Source organism: Miniopterus natalensis, chromosome 1 (genome assembly GCF_054644295.1).
Source record: "Miniopterus natalensis isolate mMinNat1 chromosome 1, mMinNat1.hap1, whole genome shotgun sequence".
Lineage (NCBI taxonomy): Eukaryota > Metazoa > Chordata > Mammalia > Chiroptera > Miniopteridae > Miniopterus > Miniopterus natalensis.
This window is the reverse complement of record NC_142081.1, coordinates 162129245-162151332: the sequence shown is the minus strand read 5'-3', so window position 1 is coordinate 162151332 and position 22088 is coordinate 162129245. Positions and strand designations below refer to the sequence as shown.

Genomic DNA, 22088 nt, shown 5'->3' with positions numbered 1-22088 from the left:
AAGTCTTTCTTGTTGATGTCAAGGGGGTTATACATCAAGTCTGTCTTCTGGTTCAGTGTATCTATGCCACAATTTTCTTTCTATGTTTTATGAAAAGATTGGGGGAAGGGGAATTTTGATGTTTCCGATATAATTTATTTTATTTCTCCTTTCTCTCTCCTCTTCCCCCCTCCGCCCCCTCGCAGAGATGGCCAGATCACTGCAATTCTGGACCAGAAGAACTATGTAGAGGAACTCAACAGACATCTGAAGTAAAGAATGAATGAGCTTTATTACATACCGGGGGTTTTATTGCAGGAGAAGGGAGGGAAAAACTGATGAGTGGTGAGGGTAAATCGAGACAGTACTCAACACATGTATATAGAATTCCCGCTTGCCAGCCACTTAGCTGGACACTGGAAAAATGGCATTTAAAAGTTTGGTGGCCTTTAGTGAAAGACAGTAATAAGATTAGTATGTAATTATACCTCTAGTGATTAAATAAGTACATTGTTAAGATTGTTAAATATGTGACATACTAAGTCCTCATTTAACTTCATTGATAGGTTCCAAGACTTTAAGCAAAAGGATGTATAATGAAACCAATTTTACCATAGGCTAATTGATACAAACAGGAGTTAAGTTCCTGTGGTATCTCATGAAATATAAGTATGACACTATTTATTTACTCTTTTCATGCCTCAGTTTCTTTATCTGTAATTGGGGGTATCTGACACACAGGATTGTTGAAAGGAGTAAATGAAATAATGCAAGTAAGTCTTAAAGCTTACTGTCTAGTGCATTTGCTCTTTTACTTTATTTAGCCTATCCTTATTAAATACAAACTTTAGTGCCAGTAGTGGAGCTGCTAAGACACACATCCCCCTGTAAGCTGTTGTAGAGCTTGCAAGTCTGTCAGAAATTGTGGACATTATAATGAATGATAAGTTCGGTGGGAGGTTAAAAGGAAAGTACAGGGTATGGTTCTGTTTCTCCAAAGAAACCACTGTTTCTCTTCTCTTGATAGTGCTACTGTAAACAACCTTCAGGCAAAAGTGGATGCATTAGAAAAATCCAACACTAAACTGACAGAGGAAGTAAGTGTTTTGGAAATCCTTGAGTTACAGAATTTAGTAATGTGCGTTAGTGGGAGGTAATTTCTCTGGAGCCTTGGAAATAAAGGACTTGACTTTTCAGGTAATGTCTCCCATAGGACATAACCCCTTGTTCTGACTAAGAATGGTCAGCTGGCTTATCTCAGGGGTCTCAGTTGTCCAGTAGGACTATGCAGGCCTAGAACCTAGGCTGATCTGGTGTCTTGGTTTCTTTTGTTTTGTCTGGGCTAGCTTAGAGTTAATGTTTAGCATGTAGCAAGGTATTCGTCATGTATTCATTCAACAGACATTTTAGGTACTACCTGTGTGCTAGAGCTAGACAAAGATTTGCATGAGGCGGGCATTGATTTATGTGTGCCAGGTTGGCAAGCTCCCCACCTTCACACGCCTGATCTTCTCCTTGAGGTGGTGGGTAGATAACATAAAGAGGACTGGTCAGAAGACAAGCAATCCCTGCTTCCATGATGTGCCATATGTCATGTGCTGCTGAGCAAGTCAGTCACTTGACTTCCAAGGCCCGGTTCCCTGGCTGGCAGATGTGAGGGTGTTTGCACTTCCTCTTTCAGCCTCGCAATTACTCTAAAGATCAGATGAGAATACATATGTGAAAACTCTCAGAAAAGTCCCTAAAATAAGAAGAGAAAAGTCACTTCATGTTTCGCTTCTGATTAATATATTTTTTCCTAACCTACCAAAGCCTAAGCTGCATATGTTTTTTTTATCAGTGGCATTAGATGTTTCTATTAAAAACCTTAAATTAAGATTTCCAGGTGGCAAAGACTTTATCTTATCTATTTCTAACTGTTCTGTTACATACAGTGAGATAAATTTGGTTTAAATAAAACCAAGTTAAAATAGTAGCTAGGAAATGCTGTTTAATCATTTTTTTCTTACAACAAACGTTTTCATTGTTACAACTTTAAAACACCTTCCTTATTCGGGATGCAGTGTGCAGATGATGTTTTGTTGAGTTGTACACTTGAAACCTACATGGTTTTGTGAACCAATGTCACCCCAATAAATTTAAAAAAAAAACAAAAAAACACCTTCCTTATTACTCAGTTCTGTGGGCTTCATTTTTTAGTATAAGTTCTTAAATTATATTAAAACTAATTTATGGATATGACCCTTAGAATTTGATCCCACAAGGCTTTCAAAATATGCTGCACAGAAATTTTTGCTGTGATTCTACTGCTATTATATTGAGGCAATGTGGCACAGCAATTAAGTGTGTTCTCTAGAGCTAGATTACTTGGGTTCATGTCCTAACTCTGGCTTTCTAATCCTGGGCCAGTTACTTAAGCCTCTGTTCCTTGGTTTGTTTATCTGTAAAATGGGATGATAAGAACAATAAGACTTTGGTGCGAATTAAATGACTTAAGGGCCTAGACCAGTGCCTGACACACCACAAGCACTCAGTATAAATATACTTGTTAATTTTATTCCCTCAGTCACAAGATTGTCTTCCTGACGTAGGTTTACTTTACTAAAAAATACTAATTTCTTTATTCATTGACTTATTTTACCAATAAGATTTATTTTCTTGAAACTTTGAGCTTTTAGAGATAGGTAAGCATTGTGTGTAGGCTTAATAAAGAGCAGAGAAGGCTAAAGAGTCCTGCCTTTCCTCATTTCCATCTATTTTGGATTTAAGAGGACGAGTGTTAAAAATTTAAAAACAGACCTCTTTTCCCACCCTGAGTCCTGAACCAGCATAACAAAATGAGAAGAATTAAGCAGACAAAGGTATATAAATATGCACTCAGTTGTTGCACAGCTGACTTAGAAAGCCCATTTAGTTCCACAGTCATTTCCTAAGACTTTCTCTGATACTGGGACCTTGGAAGAAGCTGCCTAAGGGTGCACTTGGATCTAGACCAGAACTATTTCTTTACACTCCATCAGGTCCATGGAGCAGACGGAGAAGTGGACTTAGAGACTTGCCTCTAGAAAGCACACCTGAGCCCTCACTTCTCTGTCCACACACATTAGAGCAGGAACCAAGTAGAACCTGCACCCACTGCTAGTAAAGAGATAAAAAGGGAGCCTGGCTGAGCAGCGTCTAGTTAGTTCCGATTCCAGCCTCATTCACATTCTCTGGGAAGGATGAAGGCCAGTAGGTACAGAAAAGGAAAAAGTGTTTCCACTTCTCCCTCCTGCAGAACAGGGTATCAGCGTTTCCCCTCAGCCGTATTCTGCTGATAACGTTACCTTATCCTTTTAGGTGCTGAAATGAAAACTCTTCTTCAGTGCTTAATGGCACCTTTCAGAGTGAGAACCTAGGAATTCACTTCTTTACTTTTAAAAATCATCTGTAAAAAGTCTTATGGAGGGTTCAAAGGGTGGGTCCCAAGGCATAATAAGATGACCTCTTAAACGTTTTAGAAATAGGTATTGTAACTAAATATAAGTTACCCATGAGGACACCCTTAAGGTAAACGATCTTAAGTTAACATTTTGCCACTGGAAAAAAGTTTACACAAAGAGCAGCAAAAGGAGATATTTTAAGAGTCTCATTCTCTACCCACTGAGCTAGCCAGGCACTTCAAAAGGAGATATTTTAAATTTGTATCTAAGCTACTTTCAAAATATTTCTCCTAAATTCCCTGTAAGGACATTTTTATGGGGTTATAAATAGCTTTCTTTCCTTCTAAGAATATCTATGCCTGAAAATCATGTCCTAGCAGGTCATGAATTACCCTATCCTGTGTTAATAAAAGATTATTTTTCTAATTTTATCAACAGCTTGCAGTTGCAAACAACAGGATTATTACCTTGCAAGAAGAAATGGAACGAGTTAAAGAGGAAAGCTCCTACATATTGGAATCCAATCGAAAGGTTAATCTTACTGGATTTATAAAATATTCCTAGAGAGAGTGTCAGTGTGTTAGTGGGGGAACCTCTAGAGGACTGTGTGGAAGCAGCAGGTATTCGCATATATCAACCAAACTGTTTTCACTGAGACTTCATGCAAAATCGGGTGAACACTGAAGGTCATGAGGGGTGGTGCCCCTTCTACAGATGCTCCTTGGCTTCACCACCATCTACATCTGTATAGAGACTTTAAGAAACCTTCTAATTCAGTTCCTTCTGCTGTATTTAAGTGTTATATTTGTTATATTAAATGTTCCATTATTTTAGACCATTTTACTGCTTTGTAAGAAGTGTTTCTCTGCTACCACCTAGACAGATATTTTGCAAACCTTTTTATATATTGTACAGTTCTAAGCCTTCTTAAGCAGAGGATATAATGTAACACATTTAGCTCTTTGATGACTGAAAATTATAACTATCAACATTGGCAACTCTGTGCTAAACTATAGTGGTTGCTGCTTTAGGGAGCTGTGGAAGTTAATAGAGATTCTAACACCTGTACTTAAATATTCCCAGGTGGCTGTGGGTGTTATTTTCTGCCTTTTATGATTTTGTTGGCATCTCTTCTTACTGCTATTGGTATTGCTATCTCTAGAAAGGTCTTCCTGATCCCTTTTATCCTCATGCCTCTAACCTACTGTGACTTGGGAATCCAAACATCCAGTTATTTAAATGGCCCCTAAAGAGTTAACTAGGTTCTGAGTGGGAACCGAAGTAGTTTTCTGTAACTTTTAACTTTAATGCATGGACTTTGTGAAGACAACTGACTGTTCAGAATAATTTTCTGATGACCTGATTATTTTTAGCTCTGATCTCTCTGGATGATTGGAGACATGAGGTATCTCTCGAGAAGGAATATATTACCTTTTGAATTTTTGGCCCCAATTCATGGTTGACAGTGAATGCTATTTAGAGGCTGGTTTTTAAGACTTCTACTGCTTGGTTTGGTAAACTATCTAAAGACTTTAAACAAAATGGCCAGAAATCCCCAGTCCAGCTTAAGAATTTTACTTTACTAAACCTCTTCAGTTTCTCTGTTGTCTTTGTTCATTGTTATACCTGCTTAGATACGATCGTTTTTCCGTAATAAATAGGAGTGCTGGTGTTAGCTAACTGTATAGATTCTTTAAATCCTTAAAAATACCCTGTTTTGTTTATCTTTTCAAGGCTTCTAAGCAAGACAGAACTTCGGAAGGGCAGGCACTAAGCGAAGCAAGAAAGCACTTAAAGGAGGAGACACAGTTGCGACTGGTAAACTCTGCTTATGCTCTGATAGTTTAGTCACATGTCAGAAAGTAGCAGCCTGCTTGGGCTTTTACCTCACAGACAAGATTGAGTATTCTCAACAGCCACAGGATTTTGCCCATCTTTATTTTTTTACTTTTATAGTTTGCATTGCAAAACCATTAGAAATATAGAACCTACTTTTTAAACTATGCACTCTCACCTCCCCACCTCATCCTCACTCCTGCGGAGGTTCTGATGTGTCTCCTTGGAGGGGGCAGCTCTGCTCGTTCCTGAAAGTCATTAATGTAGAATCGTACTCTTGCTTTTAGCTGTTATTTCTGCATTTATTCTTGTTCTTATACGTAAATGGAAAAATGTGTCATTAGTGTTATAGTCTTCAAATATTTTTAAAATGAAAAAATATATACATAACAATGTATAATAAGGAATATTCTCAAACTATTTTACCCAAGTATTAGTATATTAATACACTCATGGTATTAGTATATTAACTTTCCCTGCAATTTAGATAGTATGACAAACAAAAGGATCCCCCCAGTAGCGTCTCTGACAATACAGAAAAGACTAAAACTAAGGGGTGACCGTATTATATACACTAATAGTATATAGAACAGAATTTCAAGTTTTCTGAGAAAACAACATTGTTTTGACATCCTTGATATAGTTGTCATTTTCCTTCTATGTGTTTATGAATCATCTCAGAATACTTTCCATAAGGAAACTCCTGCCAATAATAGGTCAGCTTTATAAGAAGCAGTCTGATCCCTTTCCTGTCCTGCTAGCCGTGCAGAGGAGTGCCTCAGTTAAGCGGCATGTGACAGAAACTTTACACAAAATTTACCACATCCTTGAACCACAATAAGATCAATGTTAAAAAAGGAAAGAAACCAAGCAAGTAGGCAAGGTCCTAGGTGTGCCCTGCGTTAGCCTGAATGCAGAAGAACCTCAGGTGTTTGCAGCTTCGATCATCCAGATAATGTTGCAGTAGTAATGGTTGGAACAAAAAGGGGGTCATGTTAAGTGAATATAAAAATTCAGCTAGTGGTATTGACTATTCACAGTAATTGAAATGTTACCCTGGGGACACAAAGTATCTTTGGGGTTTCTTGGGCTCTTGAGATGTCAACAACCAAATTGAAGAGGACTGCAACTGCTTCATTTTGTGCTGGCTACTATAACAGTTTATATATATTTGTATATGACATCCATTATCTGTCTTAATATCTGATGAAGTGCCTCAGGTATGTGTGTGTTTTAGGCATATTAAATAGCACTACCTTTGGCCTGTGGAGCTCTTCAGATTTGTGAATTATTGAGAAAATGTTATTGTAATTATCCTAATTATTCTTGTTAATGTCTCTGCATTGAATGAGAGCTTATAGCTGTTTTGTCAGAATACTCAGACCTGAAAGTTTGGTGTACCTTTTCCTGTGGAATTTTTTGGTCTTCGCTTAGATGAGGAGAGAGAGTAAGCACTTCATTTACCTTTGGGGCAGGATGTGGAAAAGGAACTGGAGATCCAGATCAGCATGAGACAGGAGATGGAGTTGGCCATGAAGATGCTGGAGAAGGATGTCTGTGAGAAGCAGGACGCCCTGGTGTGTCTGCGGCAGCAGCTGGATGACCTCAGGGCCCTCAAGCATGAACTTGCCTTTAAGCTGCAGGTGGGGGACACAGGAGGAATAGGCTCACTGCTCTCCAAAATCCCAGTGCTTCCCCCTCCCCCTCTTATTTAGAATCACACTTTACATGCAGGAAGAAAGAGTCGCATCTCGTGTTGAGGCTGCCGGTAAACCACTTTAGGAATCTGGCCCCCGCCATGGCCCTTTTTCAGATTGTAAGATAATTTCTACTCTGCAGTCTAACCTGCCAGCCGAGTTATATATTCCATTAGCTTTTATCCTAGAATACGCTAAATTGATGTACCTTCTGGTGTTGACTTTTGTGACAAAGCTGCATATAACAATATTAATTTTAAACGATGCTTTTTGTTTTTCCTACACTTGGGAATTAACTGATTCCCAAATACATGAGCGTTTCTATTTCTCTATTTCCCACTTACCGTTAGGTTCAAAAGGCATGTGTGGTTTATTTCAGGATTTTATGTTACATATACATCCTTCATAATTCTTTTCCATAACAGAGTTCAGACTTAGGAGTAAAACAGAAAAGTGAACTAAACAGTCGCTTGGAAGAGAAGACCAATCAGATGGCTGCCACCATTAAACAGCTTGAACAAAGGTAAAGTGCTGTTTCTTTAGTTACACTTTGAGCCTGCAGTGCGGGGAGGGAAGGGACCGTCCTGTGCACTGGCAAACAGAGAGCATGTGAAATTCTCCCAGCTTAGTGTCAGGCTTGCTGCAGAGAGAAAGCCAGTAAAAATTTGTGTTTTCTAAGATGGCGCTGAAAACTTTTTTAAGAAATGTCAGCCGTTCGGGACGTCTTTGAACAGCAGAACTGTACCCTCCCACTTAATCCCATTTCAGTGTCTCGAATTAGGAGAGGGACCCTTAGCAAGGATGAAAGGACTTTCAGTTTGTTTGTGATTGTTATTTTTTTGTTCCTCACTAAAGTCTTTGAGTACTTTGGTGCAAGTCGATGTAGGGGCACTGAGCCCTCTAATGACTGAACCCCTTTCTCTCTTCCCCCTTGGACGGCTCTCTAGCTTCCACTGGCACCCCACCACCACCAGACTCTTACCTTTGTCTGTGCGCAGCCCTGTCCTCCAGCTGAGGCTAGTCCTGCCTTCTCACCCTCCAACCAGCTGCTTCCTGCCAGCACCCTCCACTTGCAGGGCACGACCTCTCCCTGTGCCACTGTCCTGTTTTCTCTTTTGGTCTGAAAACATCGTTTTCTTCCTGGTTCCAGGAGAAGTTGCTGAGACTTCAAGCTCAAATGAGCCACGGCAGCCACCGCAGTCACTCAGCATCACCACCTTTACACCCATTGATCACCCTTTTTGCACTTGAGCAAAACTGAACTGCCTACTGGTTCCTGGACAACATACTTCCCATTTTTCCCATCCATCTCTTTCCTAATCGTTCCACCGATGAGAAATGCCCTTCCTCTCCCCACTTCTTCGCTTCAGATACATTTTTTACATTCAGGCTCAAATGCTACCTGCCCAATGCTCCCTCTGATACTTCTTTCCAGCTAAAAATAATCTGCCAAGTCCACCCTTGTTGGGATTCCCAGGGCTTTATATCCATACCTACCCGTACTGCTGCTTATAGCTCTTCTCATTTCTGCCTCACCTCGTACCCTTTATATATGTATTGTATCTTCTGATGAGAGTGCTCCCTCATTGGATCTGTCACAGTGCCTTAATTTACAAGGTAGATCCATGAATGGATGCAGATGCATGGATGCATGGATGGATGGGTGAATGGATGACACCTTTTATTCAGATGATTCTTGACCAGGGAGGGTCCCAGATGGCCCTGAATATTAATGTTAACTCGAAAGTTATTTGCAAGTTAATAAATAAGCTTGAAATCTCTGCTTTGGCTGATTTTAAATAAAAGGTATCAGTCTATCCAGGAAGTTATCTAAGTGCTTGCTCATAAACAATTATATGTTTAGGATTCAACAAATCAATTTTAGTGTTTGCGAATTATGTATCTGAAATGTATAAAATTATTTTTCAGTGGTTTTTTTACTTGACATTTAAAGCAGACAGAATTAAAATAATGACCTTTCCAAGTATTAAGCTGACTTACTCTCTTGCTATTTTTCTCTTTCCTGTTCATTCCTGTTCTCATTCCCCTTTCACTCCATTCTTATTTTTATTTTATTAATTTAGTGAAAAGGATTTGGTGAAACAGGCAAAGACCTTAAATAGTGCAGCAAATAAATTGATCCCCAAACATCAGTAGGCATTTTGTAGTTGGTCACCTCGCAAGTCTGACATCACAACTTAATTATAAAAGGAAAAAATCTGAAAGCTATTACATTTAGGCTCTGATTTATATAAAACACCACCAAAAACTGACTTTGAATTTGTTGGACTTTTTAAAAAAAAAACACAACAATTTGATATATAGGCTGTGTTTTCTCTTCTTTATTTTCTCCCCAGAGTTAGAAAATATTAGTATAAGTTCTTAATTAAATGCCAAATAAACTTTGAGAAATTACTTCTGAGTTGACCAATAAATAAATACTCCATTTTAAAAAGAAGCCTAGGGAATTGAAGCTTTATACATATATTACTGATGCCTTTACAACCCAGTCCCTGACAACATCAGATTCTAGGTACATTGTCTGCACCAGCGAGCCTGTTCTGCCACTTCGATGTAATGAACTGGAGGTGACTACCATATGGACTTGGACTCTCCTAAAGTAGTTCTGTGTCTCTTAGGCCATGACCCTTTTCACTTCTGTTATATAGGTTTAAGCCCCAAGCCAGGATAAGTACTTAGTATTTCACTACAGTTCTCAGTAACCAAGCCTGCTTGCAATTTCTTTGCCTTAGTGACTTTGAGGGTGGGATAAACAGCATCCTTACATTTCTTTAAAGTACATAGAGATAAAGTTAGCAATTAGATGACTATAATAACATAATACTGTGGAAGCTTGGGAAAGCTCTCCTAATACTTGTCATCTTCTACCTCTGCCATTTTCCTGCAATTCCACTTCCTATTTAGGTAGTTCAGAGAGAACAGTTTTAATAAAAACACTACTCTCCCATTAAAAAAAATACACTACACACATTTTAAACCCATCCTGCTTTTCCTTTTGGAGTAGAGATGACAAGGTACTGACATGAGTGGTGGTCGCCTGCCTTTCACTCCTTGCTAGCAACATTCTCGTAAGAGTTTTTGTTCCTTTTTATTTAGATGGGGATTTGTTCAAGTTTCTAGGAAACTAACAATCTAATTATTAGGAGAAACCACTCCAGAGTATGAAGTAGGTAAATGATAAAAACATTTTTTTTTTAATTTAGTCTAAAAAGTTCCCAATAGATATCCACAAATAATAATCAGTAGGGTTTCTTTAAGTGGCCACAGATTTAACCCTTTCTAGGCTTTACATTGTAAATAATCCTATAAATAAAGTGATTTCTTAAAAATGACTTTTGATTTTGGGGGACAGGCTTTAATAAGCCTTCATCCGTTCAAAAAGTCATGGCAAATTTCTTTTCTCTTTTTTCATTCTGTTATTTGCAGCATTTCAGCTGCTCAGGTTGGGACAAAAATAACCCTTTTGCTTCCTGTTCCTGAAATTCTGTACCTTTCTGGAAAAACCAGACTCAAGAGAGTACGCTAGATCTCACGTATGCTTTCACAGGTCCTTGCAGACTTGAACCAAAGTCAGGTCAAAGAGCACATGGCCAACCTCATGGAAGATCCTGTGCTCTTCAACTTATTTTACTTCTTATAATTTTGCACCTATTTTTATCTTTAACGTTTTGTGGTGAATTACCTTTTCCATGATCATTTGGAAGGGGTGCTCAAACACCAAAATAAAACATTTTAAAAACTACACATAGCATGCCTCCGATTCTATTATCTAGAGCCCTGAATGTTTCACCTCTTAGAACATGCTTCTTTTAGGTGCAAAGTTACAGGATTCATGGAAGAAAACACTCATTAGAATCTTCCAGAGAATATAGTCAGGAATTCTGTGCAGGGCCAGGGCTGAATTGCTTGTCCACTTATATACCACTTGGCAGGAAGAGAACAGGAAAGAGACGGCCTAATTCTGACAAAGGCTTCTCCTTATATAATAACCCAAAGCCTGGGGAAGGGTTGATGTACAATGTCCAATGATTTAGTACAATTTGGGGCTTTGGGGAAGGACCAGGAAAATGTTCCAGTTCCATATATAAGAAGGTAGTTGCCCATTTGAAAGTTCTAGTTATGTGTATAAAGCAGAAATATAAAGTACCAAACCAATTAGGAAATAAAAACAAAACAAAAAAAATGGATTTAACTTTAATTACTGTGTGCTTGAGGTTGGCTTTGGATATGGATTTTCTAAAAAGTGGTGTTTTGTTGTTTACCCTCTAATGGCTGTAAACTGTAGTACTAGAATAAAAAAATTGGAAAATCACTTTTCTTCTGCCTGGTTCACCTTCATCTGGCTTCTCTTTAGAATTTGTTTCTCCTCCATCTTTTCCCCCCATAATTTCTTCCCCTGTGTCTTGCAGAGTTTTTTGTTCTCTCTCTGTTCCTCCATGCCTTCTTCCTTGGGTTGTTTTGTGTTATGAACTTGGTCTTCCTCCCCACCATGGCTTTTGTTTTTTATCACAAGTTCATATGGCTCACATCCAGATTGCGCCAGGCCGAGCGAGGCCGCCAGTCTGCTGAACTGGACAACCGGCTCTTCAAGCAGGACTTCGGAGACAAGATCAACAGCCTGCAGCTGGAAGTGGAGGAGCTCACCAGGCAGCGGTGACGAGAGGGCGCTGGAGCCGACAGGGTGGTCGTGGGTAATTCTAAGGCTGGACAGCAGGAGAAGGGGCCTGATGATCCAGCCGTCTCCGTCTGTCTTTGCAGTGCCCTTTCTCTGACATTGGAATTCAGAAAGCTTCACATACCTTACCATTCCCAAAATCTTGTTGACATCCTTTGTGATCAAATAATTAGGAAGTTAACAACCCAAGGCCCCAGGTATATGGGAAACAGTAAGAGAATTAATAGCCAACATAACACTAATAATAACTATTTTCTGAATTCTTACTGTGTGCCAAATACTTTACTAAACACTTCACATGCATTCTCTCCTAACATCTTCCCATTAGCCCTATTAGTAGGTGATCTTATTACCCCCACTTTCAGGTGAAATTAAAACGGGGGTTAAATTTGTCCAGATTTAAACAAGCTAGTAAGTACAACGTTCTAATTTTAAAACCTGCCTCTCACTGACTCCAAGCCCTTAACCCACTCCTCCATATTATCTCTCAAATGAGACTGGAATCTGTGCTAAAGCTACTGACTTCAAACAAATAGAACTTGGGTGTTGGATATAAAAGCACATGGCTGCTATCGACACTGGTGGTGAAGGTGTAGCTGGGGATTGAATGCTATAGCTGTAGAGAGAGACAGTTGATTCACACAAAATGGGACTCCGTGTCGGTGCTTTCATACTGAATCTTGCTGAAAATTTACAAATTCTGTCAGTTATAGTAAGTCCTACTAATTGTCATTTGGTTGAGCACAGCTCTTAGTTAGGAGTTCACATGAAATACTGACGTTCAGAGTGGCAACCCTCAGACACTGGGAGATCCTAAAGTACAGTCCGTGTCTAAGAAAGACTGAACGTGTTGTCTATGTTTTAGTGTTACTGCCTGTATTCTATTGTATTTTAGTACTTTGAAGCCTTGCTGTGCGTGTGTGTGGCAGCTTTCTATTAAAGAGGTGTGGGAGTTGAAGCGTGGGCTTGAAGGAAGGGCGTGGTGTCCGCGTTGGAGAATGCGAGCAGACCCCACCATTTATCCTTTCCCTCTGCCACCGGCCCCAGGAACCAGCTCGAGTTAGAACTGACACAGGAAAGACAGAGAAGGCTCCAGAGCAACAGGAGCATCTCAAGGAGGGGTTCCCAGAAGCCTGGACCCCAAACGGTAATGACTGTTACTCCCTTGTGCATTTATTTAATATTCAGAGGCTACCTTGATGGGCTGGGCAGCATCCTCTCATGGACACTTGCTAACTGCTGTGGCCTTGAGCATGCAGCTAGCAGGCCAGAGCTGGGCTGAACACACGGAAGCTTGATTCCGAGTCTACCTCTGAGACGCTCTCACTTGATTTCACTTGGAAAAAGAGGGGAGAATAGCCATGCTTTCCGGTTGCCCTAGTGTCCTTTTTAATCTGTCAAGATTATTTTGGTATCTTAACAAAAATAAGTGTTTCGTGGACTTCTGTGAGCTAATATTTTTAATAATACGGTATAACAATCCCTCCCCAACCCCAAATCTCCTTTAACAGAATTGTCTTAACTGTGGATTTGCTTCTGTAGGCCTCTTTCAAAATCTTAAGGGTTTTAGCTTTAGCACACTCAAGGCACTTCTTTTTGGGAATACCAGAAAAAGACAGAACTAGGGTTGGGGAAGGGAAAGTGATGTGTAGATTGGTGTAACGAGCAGAAGTAGAAGTTTCTACAGAAGAGTCTCAGGACAGAGACCTCCAGCACCTGTAGCATGGAGGGAGCTAAAGTTGGGTAAGATCGTCTCTGGGACCCTGAAAATAAGATCCAGTCTCTTCAAAAAATAAAATTAGAAAAGCATGAAATACTTTTCTGTTAAAGACAAATATAGGGAACAAATTACCTTCTTTATACATTTATATATAACAAAGCAGAACAAATTTTATAAGCTACTTATTTAAAATTTCTAGAGTGTGCTGCTAATTTGCTGTAGGGTAGAAAAGAATGATAAATGGAAATGTATTAGTAGTCATTGCTACTAATTTGCAGTGTGCACAGTACCACTGTGTAGCCTGCTGTCTTTATTTTTTAGTTTAGCAACCATCAAATGTACTCGTAAGGGCTTACAGAGATTTACTAAAATCTTGGCCTATCTTATCCTGTTTTTCCAGGGAGGCCTTGGGTTTCTCAGTCTTGAGTTGCCCTGCAGTAGGGTTTCCTACAGGGTAGATATTGCAGTGACCTCCCTTCCTTCATACTCAAGTGGTCTCAGAACATGCATTGTACTTTTGGAGGCTGATAGGCAACACTTCAAGGCAGGATGCAGTATGTGTGCCACAGAAAGAATGTATCTCTAAAATCTGTGGGTAGGAAATGCACTTTGGAACTTGACACTGGTCCTTCAGAGAAGAAAAGTCCTTCAGCTGTGTAGTTATAGAAGTCGTTGTGGCATTGAGTGGCCAGAGGATCACACAGTCTGCTGGATGGGGCCCTGCTTGGTGTTACCCATTTTCTAGAGCTCAGCCGGCAGGAGGGAGTATATATCTATATATCTACTTCTTTCCTTTTTCTTCTGAGAAGTAACTGACACCTTGGGCCTACTTTGCAAGTAAATAAAGAGTATACATTCTGAGTTTTCATTTGAATCTCAAGAATTATAGAAAATATCTACTCTGAAAATCATTTGCAAATTCTATCAGAATAATCTGTTAAGAAACGACTTGGAGCAAAGAATGAGGGAAAACACCTTGAACGTTTAATTCCTTCCCTAAAGAACGCTGCTTAGCTTTTATACCCAAGCTAAAGGAAAGAAGTGTCTGCAACATCATCATTGTTTAGCATTCTGAGTAATTAATAAATTGGGCTGTTTTCTTTTGGCAGGATGGGAAGCACAAAATTCAAGAGGAAAATGTTAAACAGCCCCTGGAAGAAAGCCACAGGTGCTTGTTAATAAAGTATTAACTAAGATATAAAGTTATTTTGGGGTGGTGGGAGAGAGGGAGCTCCGGATATACATTGGCAATGACAAGACTGGACACTGACTTTAATATCCTAGAAGGACATTTTGAAGGGGAAGTGAATAAATAAACCAAATAAATATTGTAACACATTAAACCCATGTAGTCCATTTTAGAAACAGAAAGGGTGATCAGGCTGTCTTCTGACTTCCCTAGTTAATTCCCAAACTCAAATTATCACTTAAACGATTATCCCTAATCTCTGCTGGATTGGTATCACAAGAAGATGAAGCACACATCATGGCATTTCTTAGGCTCTCAGATGTACTCGAGTATGAGTTGCTTCCAACTGTGTGCCAGGAGAAAGGCAGCCATGTTTCAAAGAAATCCTCTAATTGCCCTTATTTCTGTTCTCTTAAGGGTCTCAAGCAGTTTAACTTTATTTCTTTTTCTCAATTTCTTCACTTGATTTGTTCACTGTGATTTGTTCACTGTGATAGGGTCGTTTCAAGGAAATTGACTTTTAACAATTATCCTGGCAGGTAGAAATATAACAAAATATTAGATAGTGCCACTGCATTAAAACATGAAGGAGGTCCAACTGTTTGACATCCTGGACAAGACAAAACCATGGAGACAGTGGTCCCAGGGGTTAGGGGGAGGGAAGGAGGACAGAAGGTTTTTTAGAAAGTGAAAATACTCAGTATGATACTGTAGTGATAGATACCGGTTATTTTACATCTGTCTAGACCCGCAGGATGTAGAAAACACGAGTGAACCCTGAGGTAAACTATGGACTTTGAGTAATTATGATGTGTCAGTGTAGGTTCATTGATTATAACATCATGTACCACTCTGGGGCAGAATGTGGATATTGAAGAGAGTGAACAGAATATATAGGAAATCTCTGTACTTTCTGCTCAGTTCTGCTGTGGACCTAAAATTACTCTAAAAATTAAAGTCTATTATAACAACAAAAGGTTAGTAACAAGGGAAGATACCTTAGAAGGGTTCTGGGACAACTATATAGTATATATTTTTGGCATCTGCTCCTGTCCAGGCTTTGATACCTTAAGAATGAGGTGGTGTGTTATCTGGAGCAAAACCAGCTGCTGGAGACAATAAATCACCCAGTGTAACAGCAGGCTGACTACGAAGGTGCTCAACCCAAACAGCCTTCCCCACCGCCAAGGCTGAGATGATTCCAAAGCCTTTACCTTTATTCCCAAAGAGCCCAGTCTGACCCAGGACCAACTTTGAATGACAGCCCACTAGTATATCAGATCGGCCTAGGCCATGAGATTACCCAGAACTTGAAAGTGCCTGTCAGGGTCAGCTCCTTCTAGACTAAAGTCAAGTTGCTACAGTCAGGAGTGTCCCACCTGCCAGGCTCTGATTTTGGCCCTGGGAATATAAGACACCACCTATATCTGTGTTGTGCTCTGCAGCTTAAAAAGTGTTTCACATGCATTATCTCCTTACAAATTTAATTCTCCTTACAAAAGTGTATCCCTACTTTACAGGTGAGAAAGTTTAAGGAGCACACAGACAAGCTGGGTGGCACCCCAAGTTGCCTCTTCTTACCTTCTCTGTTTAAGTCCCTTGGCTCTGCACATAATAGCTGCTCCCAGGGCGTGTCCTGGCCAGAGCTACAGTCCTAAAACATAGCCAGGCTTCCTAGGGTTATGGTCCAAGGAACAGCTGAAAACCCTGTCACACTGGAGATCACACTGCCACTCAGCCCAATAGAATTGGAACCACTGTGGGTCTGTCATACATTTTCTCTAAAACTGAAAGTAGACCTTGCTTTCCTCTCAAGTTCTGTTTGAAGTTGGGAAAATCAGCGTTAGCTCAGCTAGGTCTCATGGAGTACCCCTGATGGGTACTCGTGGCAGTCTCATTCATTTCCTTTTCCCTGATTAATTTGCTAAATTTCACATGTTAACATTATTAGGGAAAGGGGACTAATATATACCATAATGAATAGTTTTCTATAATTTTTGATAGGAAAAAAAGCTATTAAATCATATGGCATTGGCCATTGGGAGTTTTACAGGTTTGGAAGAATAAGCACTGACTGTTTACTTGGTAGTAAAAAGGAAACATAAACTGTAACTCCAAATCTATTTTCAAACAGGCAGCACAGTGTAGACCAAGCGTCAGATCCCAGTAATAAATTTAACAACCAAGATTTCCTCCCCTTGGAGGTCAAGATTCATGATTATATTGGTTCCAGCAACATAAAAGAACCATGGTATTGCTTTTTTGTCTGCTTTTGGAATGATACAAATGAAAATATAATAAGTTGCTGTATTTACTGTTTTTAATTTTCCATTCTAGGCTGCAGTCTCCCCCTGTGGATGAACAGGTAACTGAGTCTCCTGTTCTGAAAAACATCTTGTAGAAATTATGTGGCTGGCTGTACCATGCCTCGCTGTAACAAACAGCATGGAGGTAGATGAATGCATACAGGCCTCTCTGTCCTGGCCTTTTAACAGTGTCTCAAACAAACATGCATTTGCCTGAACCTCTCACAGGGAGCAACACAGCTTAGAGCAGTCTCCTAAGTAAATACCAGTTCTCACTTCTTACTTGAAATTCCCTTTGACACCCAAGAAATTGGACCTAAGAGAGCTCACTGTACCTCCCTTTCTCTTAGATTTCCCTATATAAAATACTTCTCATTCACTTAGAAATAAGCAAACATAAGTGATTGTAAAATATTTTGCATATAAATAGTGTATGACAACCCAGTGAGAAAGATGATAAATGCTGCTATGTCTGAGTCACCCCGTCATTTGTTTATTAGGATATAAAACGAAGCCTGCTGCTTCCCATTCTTGATCGTAGAGTAACGCAAGAAGGATGAGCTTTTTTATTTTTTTACTTTTTTACATTACAGATTACTTTCTTTTTATAAATAAAATCATATTACTTTATTATGAAAATTAAAGGAGCCCCAAGGCTAATGATAGTATTATCAGAGCTGTGTTAAGGTGGTGGGACTGTATGTAGTTTGCTAGTTTCCAGATAGTCTGTAGTGTGCTTGTATTAATTCTGTAACTAACAGTGCATATTCTGAAGTTATTACTGTTTCCGGGGCTAAGGGAAACTAACCAGCTCGCTGTGTGGTTTAGGATCAGCCACTGCTCTCTGAAGAGCCACAGGTGTGCCAGCTGTGCCAGAAAGGTGGCAGCGTAACACAGGTAACGGTGGTGAGAGCTGAGCAGCTTCTCACAGGGGCGTCCTGACACCACTAGCCCTTCCAATGACAGGGGCTTTGCTGTGGAGAGTTGGGGAGGGTGGGGAGCAAAAGGAACACACATTTATTTATCGTGCACCTATTTTTTTCAGTTTTATTAAGTCGTGTTGGTAAATCCCCATTAAAGTAAATATAAGGGATGAAAATAATTGAACACAAACATAAATTTATAAGGAAATATTTCTTGAGCGCCAGCTGTGTGGAATGTGCTGGAGAAAGTGAGGAGCAAAGGGCAGACCAAGACCCCTGTGCTTGTGAGGCTGTGTCTGTTGTGCCATCATTTCATAGATGAAGAACCTCGGGCTCAATGATGTTAAGTGCATTTCCCAAAGTTACTCAGCTCATAAGTGGCAGGGCCCTGATGGAGCCTGAGTTTGGCTCCAAAGTCTGCACTCCTCCCAGTGGTCCATCCTGCTTAGAACAGATAAGATAGGTTTGGGGGAGGGGGTTCTTTGAAGTATTTGGGGCAACAGCCTCTGAGAGGGAAGTGAGCTCTCTCCAATAAACCACTTGCTTTCCCCTCAGATCCTCCAGGGTCTCTGCCCAAGCACCCTCCCAGTTTGTTACCCTAAAGTAGGCAGAGGGAGAAATATTCAGCAAGAGTAAGTGTCTGGCAACCATAGCGGTGCCGTGCTCACAGTAGTGCTCCGCCCGCCCCCACTGTGCCCCCACCACCACCCCAGCATCTCATAGAGTTCATAGAGTCTCAAGAAATGTCAGGGACAAAGGAGTGTGAACAACTAGTGCTTGGAAGAGAGAAGGAAACATGCCCAAAATATGGATTACAATCTGCCTGCTGCCATTTGTGATCATGCTGGATTTTAACAAACCAAATTATAATATGGCCTAGTCTTAAATGAACAGAATCAGATAAAGGTGAAATGCCTTTATAGGATTGGAAGTTGTGATTATAGAAATATAGATTCTAAATCTGGCCTCTCCCAAGCCATGCAAAGTAACTCAGTGTGTTGGGGAAATTCCTCCCAGGCTTTCAGCTAGAAGTGACCCCCTATCTCCACTGCAACCCTCAGGAAGATGGGTTGTTAGAGAAAGGATTCACAGGGGAAATTGGGGCCTCTTGCAGTTCTGTGTGCAACACCCTACCACAGCGTGACCATTGGCACCGTCATGGTGACCCACCTGCTGTCCTACCACATGGCCTCTGAGAATGCAAAGTGCTTAATAAAGAGACTAATGTCCCTGTAAACAGAATGCAGGAAGCTGTGCTTCTGCCGCAAAGGATGTGCTTGTAGAGCATCACAGGAAAGCATTAAGCGCAACATTGTATTAGGAATTACAGTTTCAGTTCACACTCATTTTTTAATCTTGGGCTGCGGCCCAGCCCATTGCTAGGTCACTGCCTGCCTTATTTGGAATATGCCTAGGCACTCGCAAACTAATTTTAGAAGTAGCCCACCCAACAGTGAGCAAAGTGAAGGAAAGTACTTATTCTAAAGGTAAAGAATTTGTGTACTGTCTTGCTTTTATTTACATCTCCAAACTAGACTAAGCTTTCCTGTAGGCAGAGGTGGAGTTTGGTCAGGTGACTCCCTGGTGCAGCACCAGCGCCCAGGCTTTGGATGTTCGTTCTGGCCTTTACGCCCTGTGTGCCCTCACCCCTCCTCCCCCACCTCCCCCACCTAACCCCTCTCCTAGGACGTCTGTAGGAACTGCAGGGGGACCTTCTGTGGCGCCTGCTCAACCAACGAGCTGCCTCTTCCTTCGAGTATCAAGCCCGAGCGAGTGTGCAACCCCTGTCACGAGCAGCTGATGAAGCAGTACTCCAGCAGCCCATCGTAAGGCCGGGGGCCAGGGCCTGGACCCAAGTGTCTGCCTGTGTTCGGTGTCAGGATTCCCGGGAGTCCAGGCCTGAGAGTCAGCGCATGGTGGCAGAAATTATCTGAAGAAACCAGGTCCAGGGAGAAAAGGCGAGGTTGGGAGAGCTGGAAGTTTTTCTCCTTTTCCCTAAAGACTACGAATAAAAGTCACTCGGTTGAACCTCTCTGCTAAATCTAAACCCCACTTTGAAGGGTTTCTTTTATGGCATATCTTTGGAAGAGCTATTTATTTTTGTGAATAGTGATTATAACACTGGGTAGATACAACAGGAGAGAGGGTCCTTAGCAGATAAGACTGTGAAAGAAAATGATCATCTTCCTCTATTACATTTGCAGTTGGAGGGGGGAAAATAATTGTTGTCTAAGATCAAAATGACAGATGTTACGTATTTTCCCAGGTGCTGCTAGATGTAAACATTGTTTCCTCTTCAACCCCACTACCTACCTCTTTAAAGTATCTCTACCGAACTGTGAACCCAAACTCAGGGAAAAGAAATTAAAGAGTAATATAAATTCCGAATGTACTTAGCAATATTTTAACATGTTACAGTTCCAAGACCAGAATGTTCTGGTCATGGCCTGTGAGCGTGTTCATTATCAGAACAAGGTGGAGGGACAGTTGCTGTTTTTCCACTTAATGACTTCAAAAGTAAATACGTGCCCTTTTCATAGTCTCCTACTACAAAACAAGCCAACTCTTCCCCAGGCCCTCCCACCTCTCAAGTCATAATGCAAATTGTTAGTTTTAAAGATGGGGTTTGACTTTTGTAAATGGGAAGTATTGAAAGCAAAGCTGTCAGATGTTAAGTAAAACAATTTAAAATTAGTCTAACTGTGAGCTCAGAATATTTATTAAAATCTTTCTTGACTAAGGAATCCTTTATTCTGAGCCAAGAATTAGAACTGGTAGACAAGTTTCCTGGAAAGTATGATACTCAGACATCGTTCAGTAACAAGCCCTACAGGGGGAGGAGAGGGAAGTGCATTTAGCAAGGGAAGGAAAGAAACGGTACATGCTGCTCTCACTATGTTACATGTGTCTAGATTGTTTGATTCCAATTAAGACCTAAGAAGATAAGATTCTGGAACTGTCGTATTTGATCGATTGTGTTTCCTAAAAGGAGTTTCAGCCTGGGAAAGAGTTACTATTTCAGAAGCCTAGCATGTTACTTGAAGCTGAGTTTTAAGAGTCTAAGGAAAAATAAAATCTAATAATTGGAGCCTAGTTTGTTGTCTTTTTTTCCCCTCTAAATAATATTTGTTTTTTTGTGGTGGTTCATTCTCCTTATTTTTGGCTACCTATATATGCCAGCTGTGTTCTAGGTACTACAGATGATTTGGGGAATTATCCTAAATTAGCAAAAGTTATTTTACATGCCCTGGCCAGTTTGGCTCAGTGTTTAGAGCTTCCGTCCAAGGACTGAAGGGTCTGGGTTTGATTCTGGCCAAGGGCACGCACCTTGGTTGCAGACTCAATCCCTGGCCCAGGTCCGGGCACAATGCGGGAGGCAATGAATTGATGTGTCTCTCACATTGATGTTTCTCCTTCCCCCACACACTTTCTAAAAAGCAATGGAGAAAATATCCGTGGGTGAGGATTTAAAAAAATAGTTATTTTACAATTAATTTAAAATTAAATGGAAAACAGGCAGCTCTGGACATGGACTATAAGACGGAGTAAGTAATTAGACACTTGACATTTTATTTTGAACTGCAAATAACCTATTTAGCCTTTCTCTTTAACAAAGCTCCAAAGATCTATTATTAGTGCAGCAGCCCACAAAAGCAAGGAGACCAAGGCATGAATGCCTTGACTTAATGTTAAACCTATTTTCCTTAAAAATTGTGCTTTCCACAATTTCCAACAGCATCAACAAGAATCAGCCAAAGAGGCAAATAGCTTTTATACTGAAAACTACAAAAACATTGCTGAAAGAAACTAAAGATACCAATAAGTGGAAAGACACCCCCTCTTGGTCATGAACTGGAAGACTTGATACCGTTACGATGTCAGTACTACCCAAAGCCATCCACAGATTACAACGTGATCTCTGCCAAAACGTCCCAACACCGTGGCAGGGGCAGAAGTGGAAGCACCCGTGCTGAGATCCGTGTGGAATCTTAAAGGGTGAGTTGGAAGTCTCGCTTCCTGAGTTGAAAACTCTGCAAAGCTACAGTGGTGAAAACAGTGTGGTACTGAGATAAAGACATCCAAGGAATGGAATGCAGAGCCTAGAAATAAACCCTCACATACATGGTCAAATTATTTTTTAAAGGGTGCTAGCACCATTCAAATTGGGAAAGGACAGTTTTTTTCAACAAATGAAGTTGGACCTTTATACTGTGTACAAAAATGCAATGGGCCAAATCTAACGTAAAAGAACTTTAAAACTCTTCAAAGAAAGAAGCAAAGATTTATGGTATTGGATTTGGCAATAGTTGCGTGGATAAC

At 40.4% G+C, this 22088-nt stretch overlaps 1 protein-coding gene across 6 annotated transcripts in view; it reads left to right on the top strand.

Moving 5' to 3' along the window:
* RUFY3 (RUN and FYVE domain containing 3) overlaps positions 1-20856 on the top strand; it is a 65515-nt gene extending 44659 nt beyond the window's left edge. For 3 of the 6 annotated variants that reach the window (XM_087827091.1, XM_087827113.1, XM_016207092.2), the window contains 12 exons: positions 186-251; positions 1007-1076; positions 3840-3932; positions 5136-5219; positions 6713-6880; positions 7360-7457; positions 11489-11608; positions 12678-12777; positions 14460-14518; positions 16877-16904; positions 17674-17742; positions 19455-20856. In XM_087827091.1, coding sequence (XP_087683217.1) covers positions 186-251; positions 1007-1076; positions 3840-3932; positions 5136-5219; positions 6713-6880; positions 7360-7457; positions 11489-11608; positions 12678-12777; positions 14460-14518; positions 16877-16904; positions 17674-17742; positions 19455-19598 — 1099 coding nt within the window. In that variant the 3' untranslated portion in view covers positions 19599-20856. Of the gene's footprint in view, positions 1-185; positions 252-1006; positions 1077-3839; positions 3933-5135; positions 5220-6712; positions 6881-7359; positions 7458-11468; positions 12778-14459; positions 14519-16876; positions 16905-17673; positions 17743-19454 lie in introns of those variants that run through there. The other 3 variants (XM_087827094.1, XM_087827106.1, XM_087827101.1) reach the window with 3 other exon arrangements.
* Positions 20857-22088: the final 1232 nt, after the last annotated feature.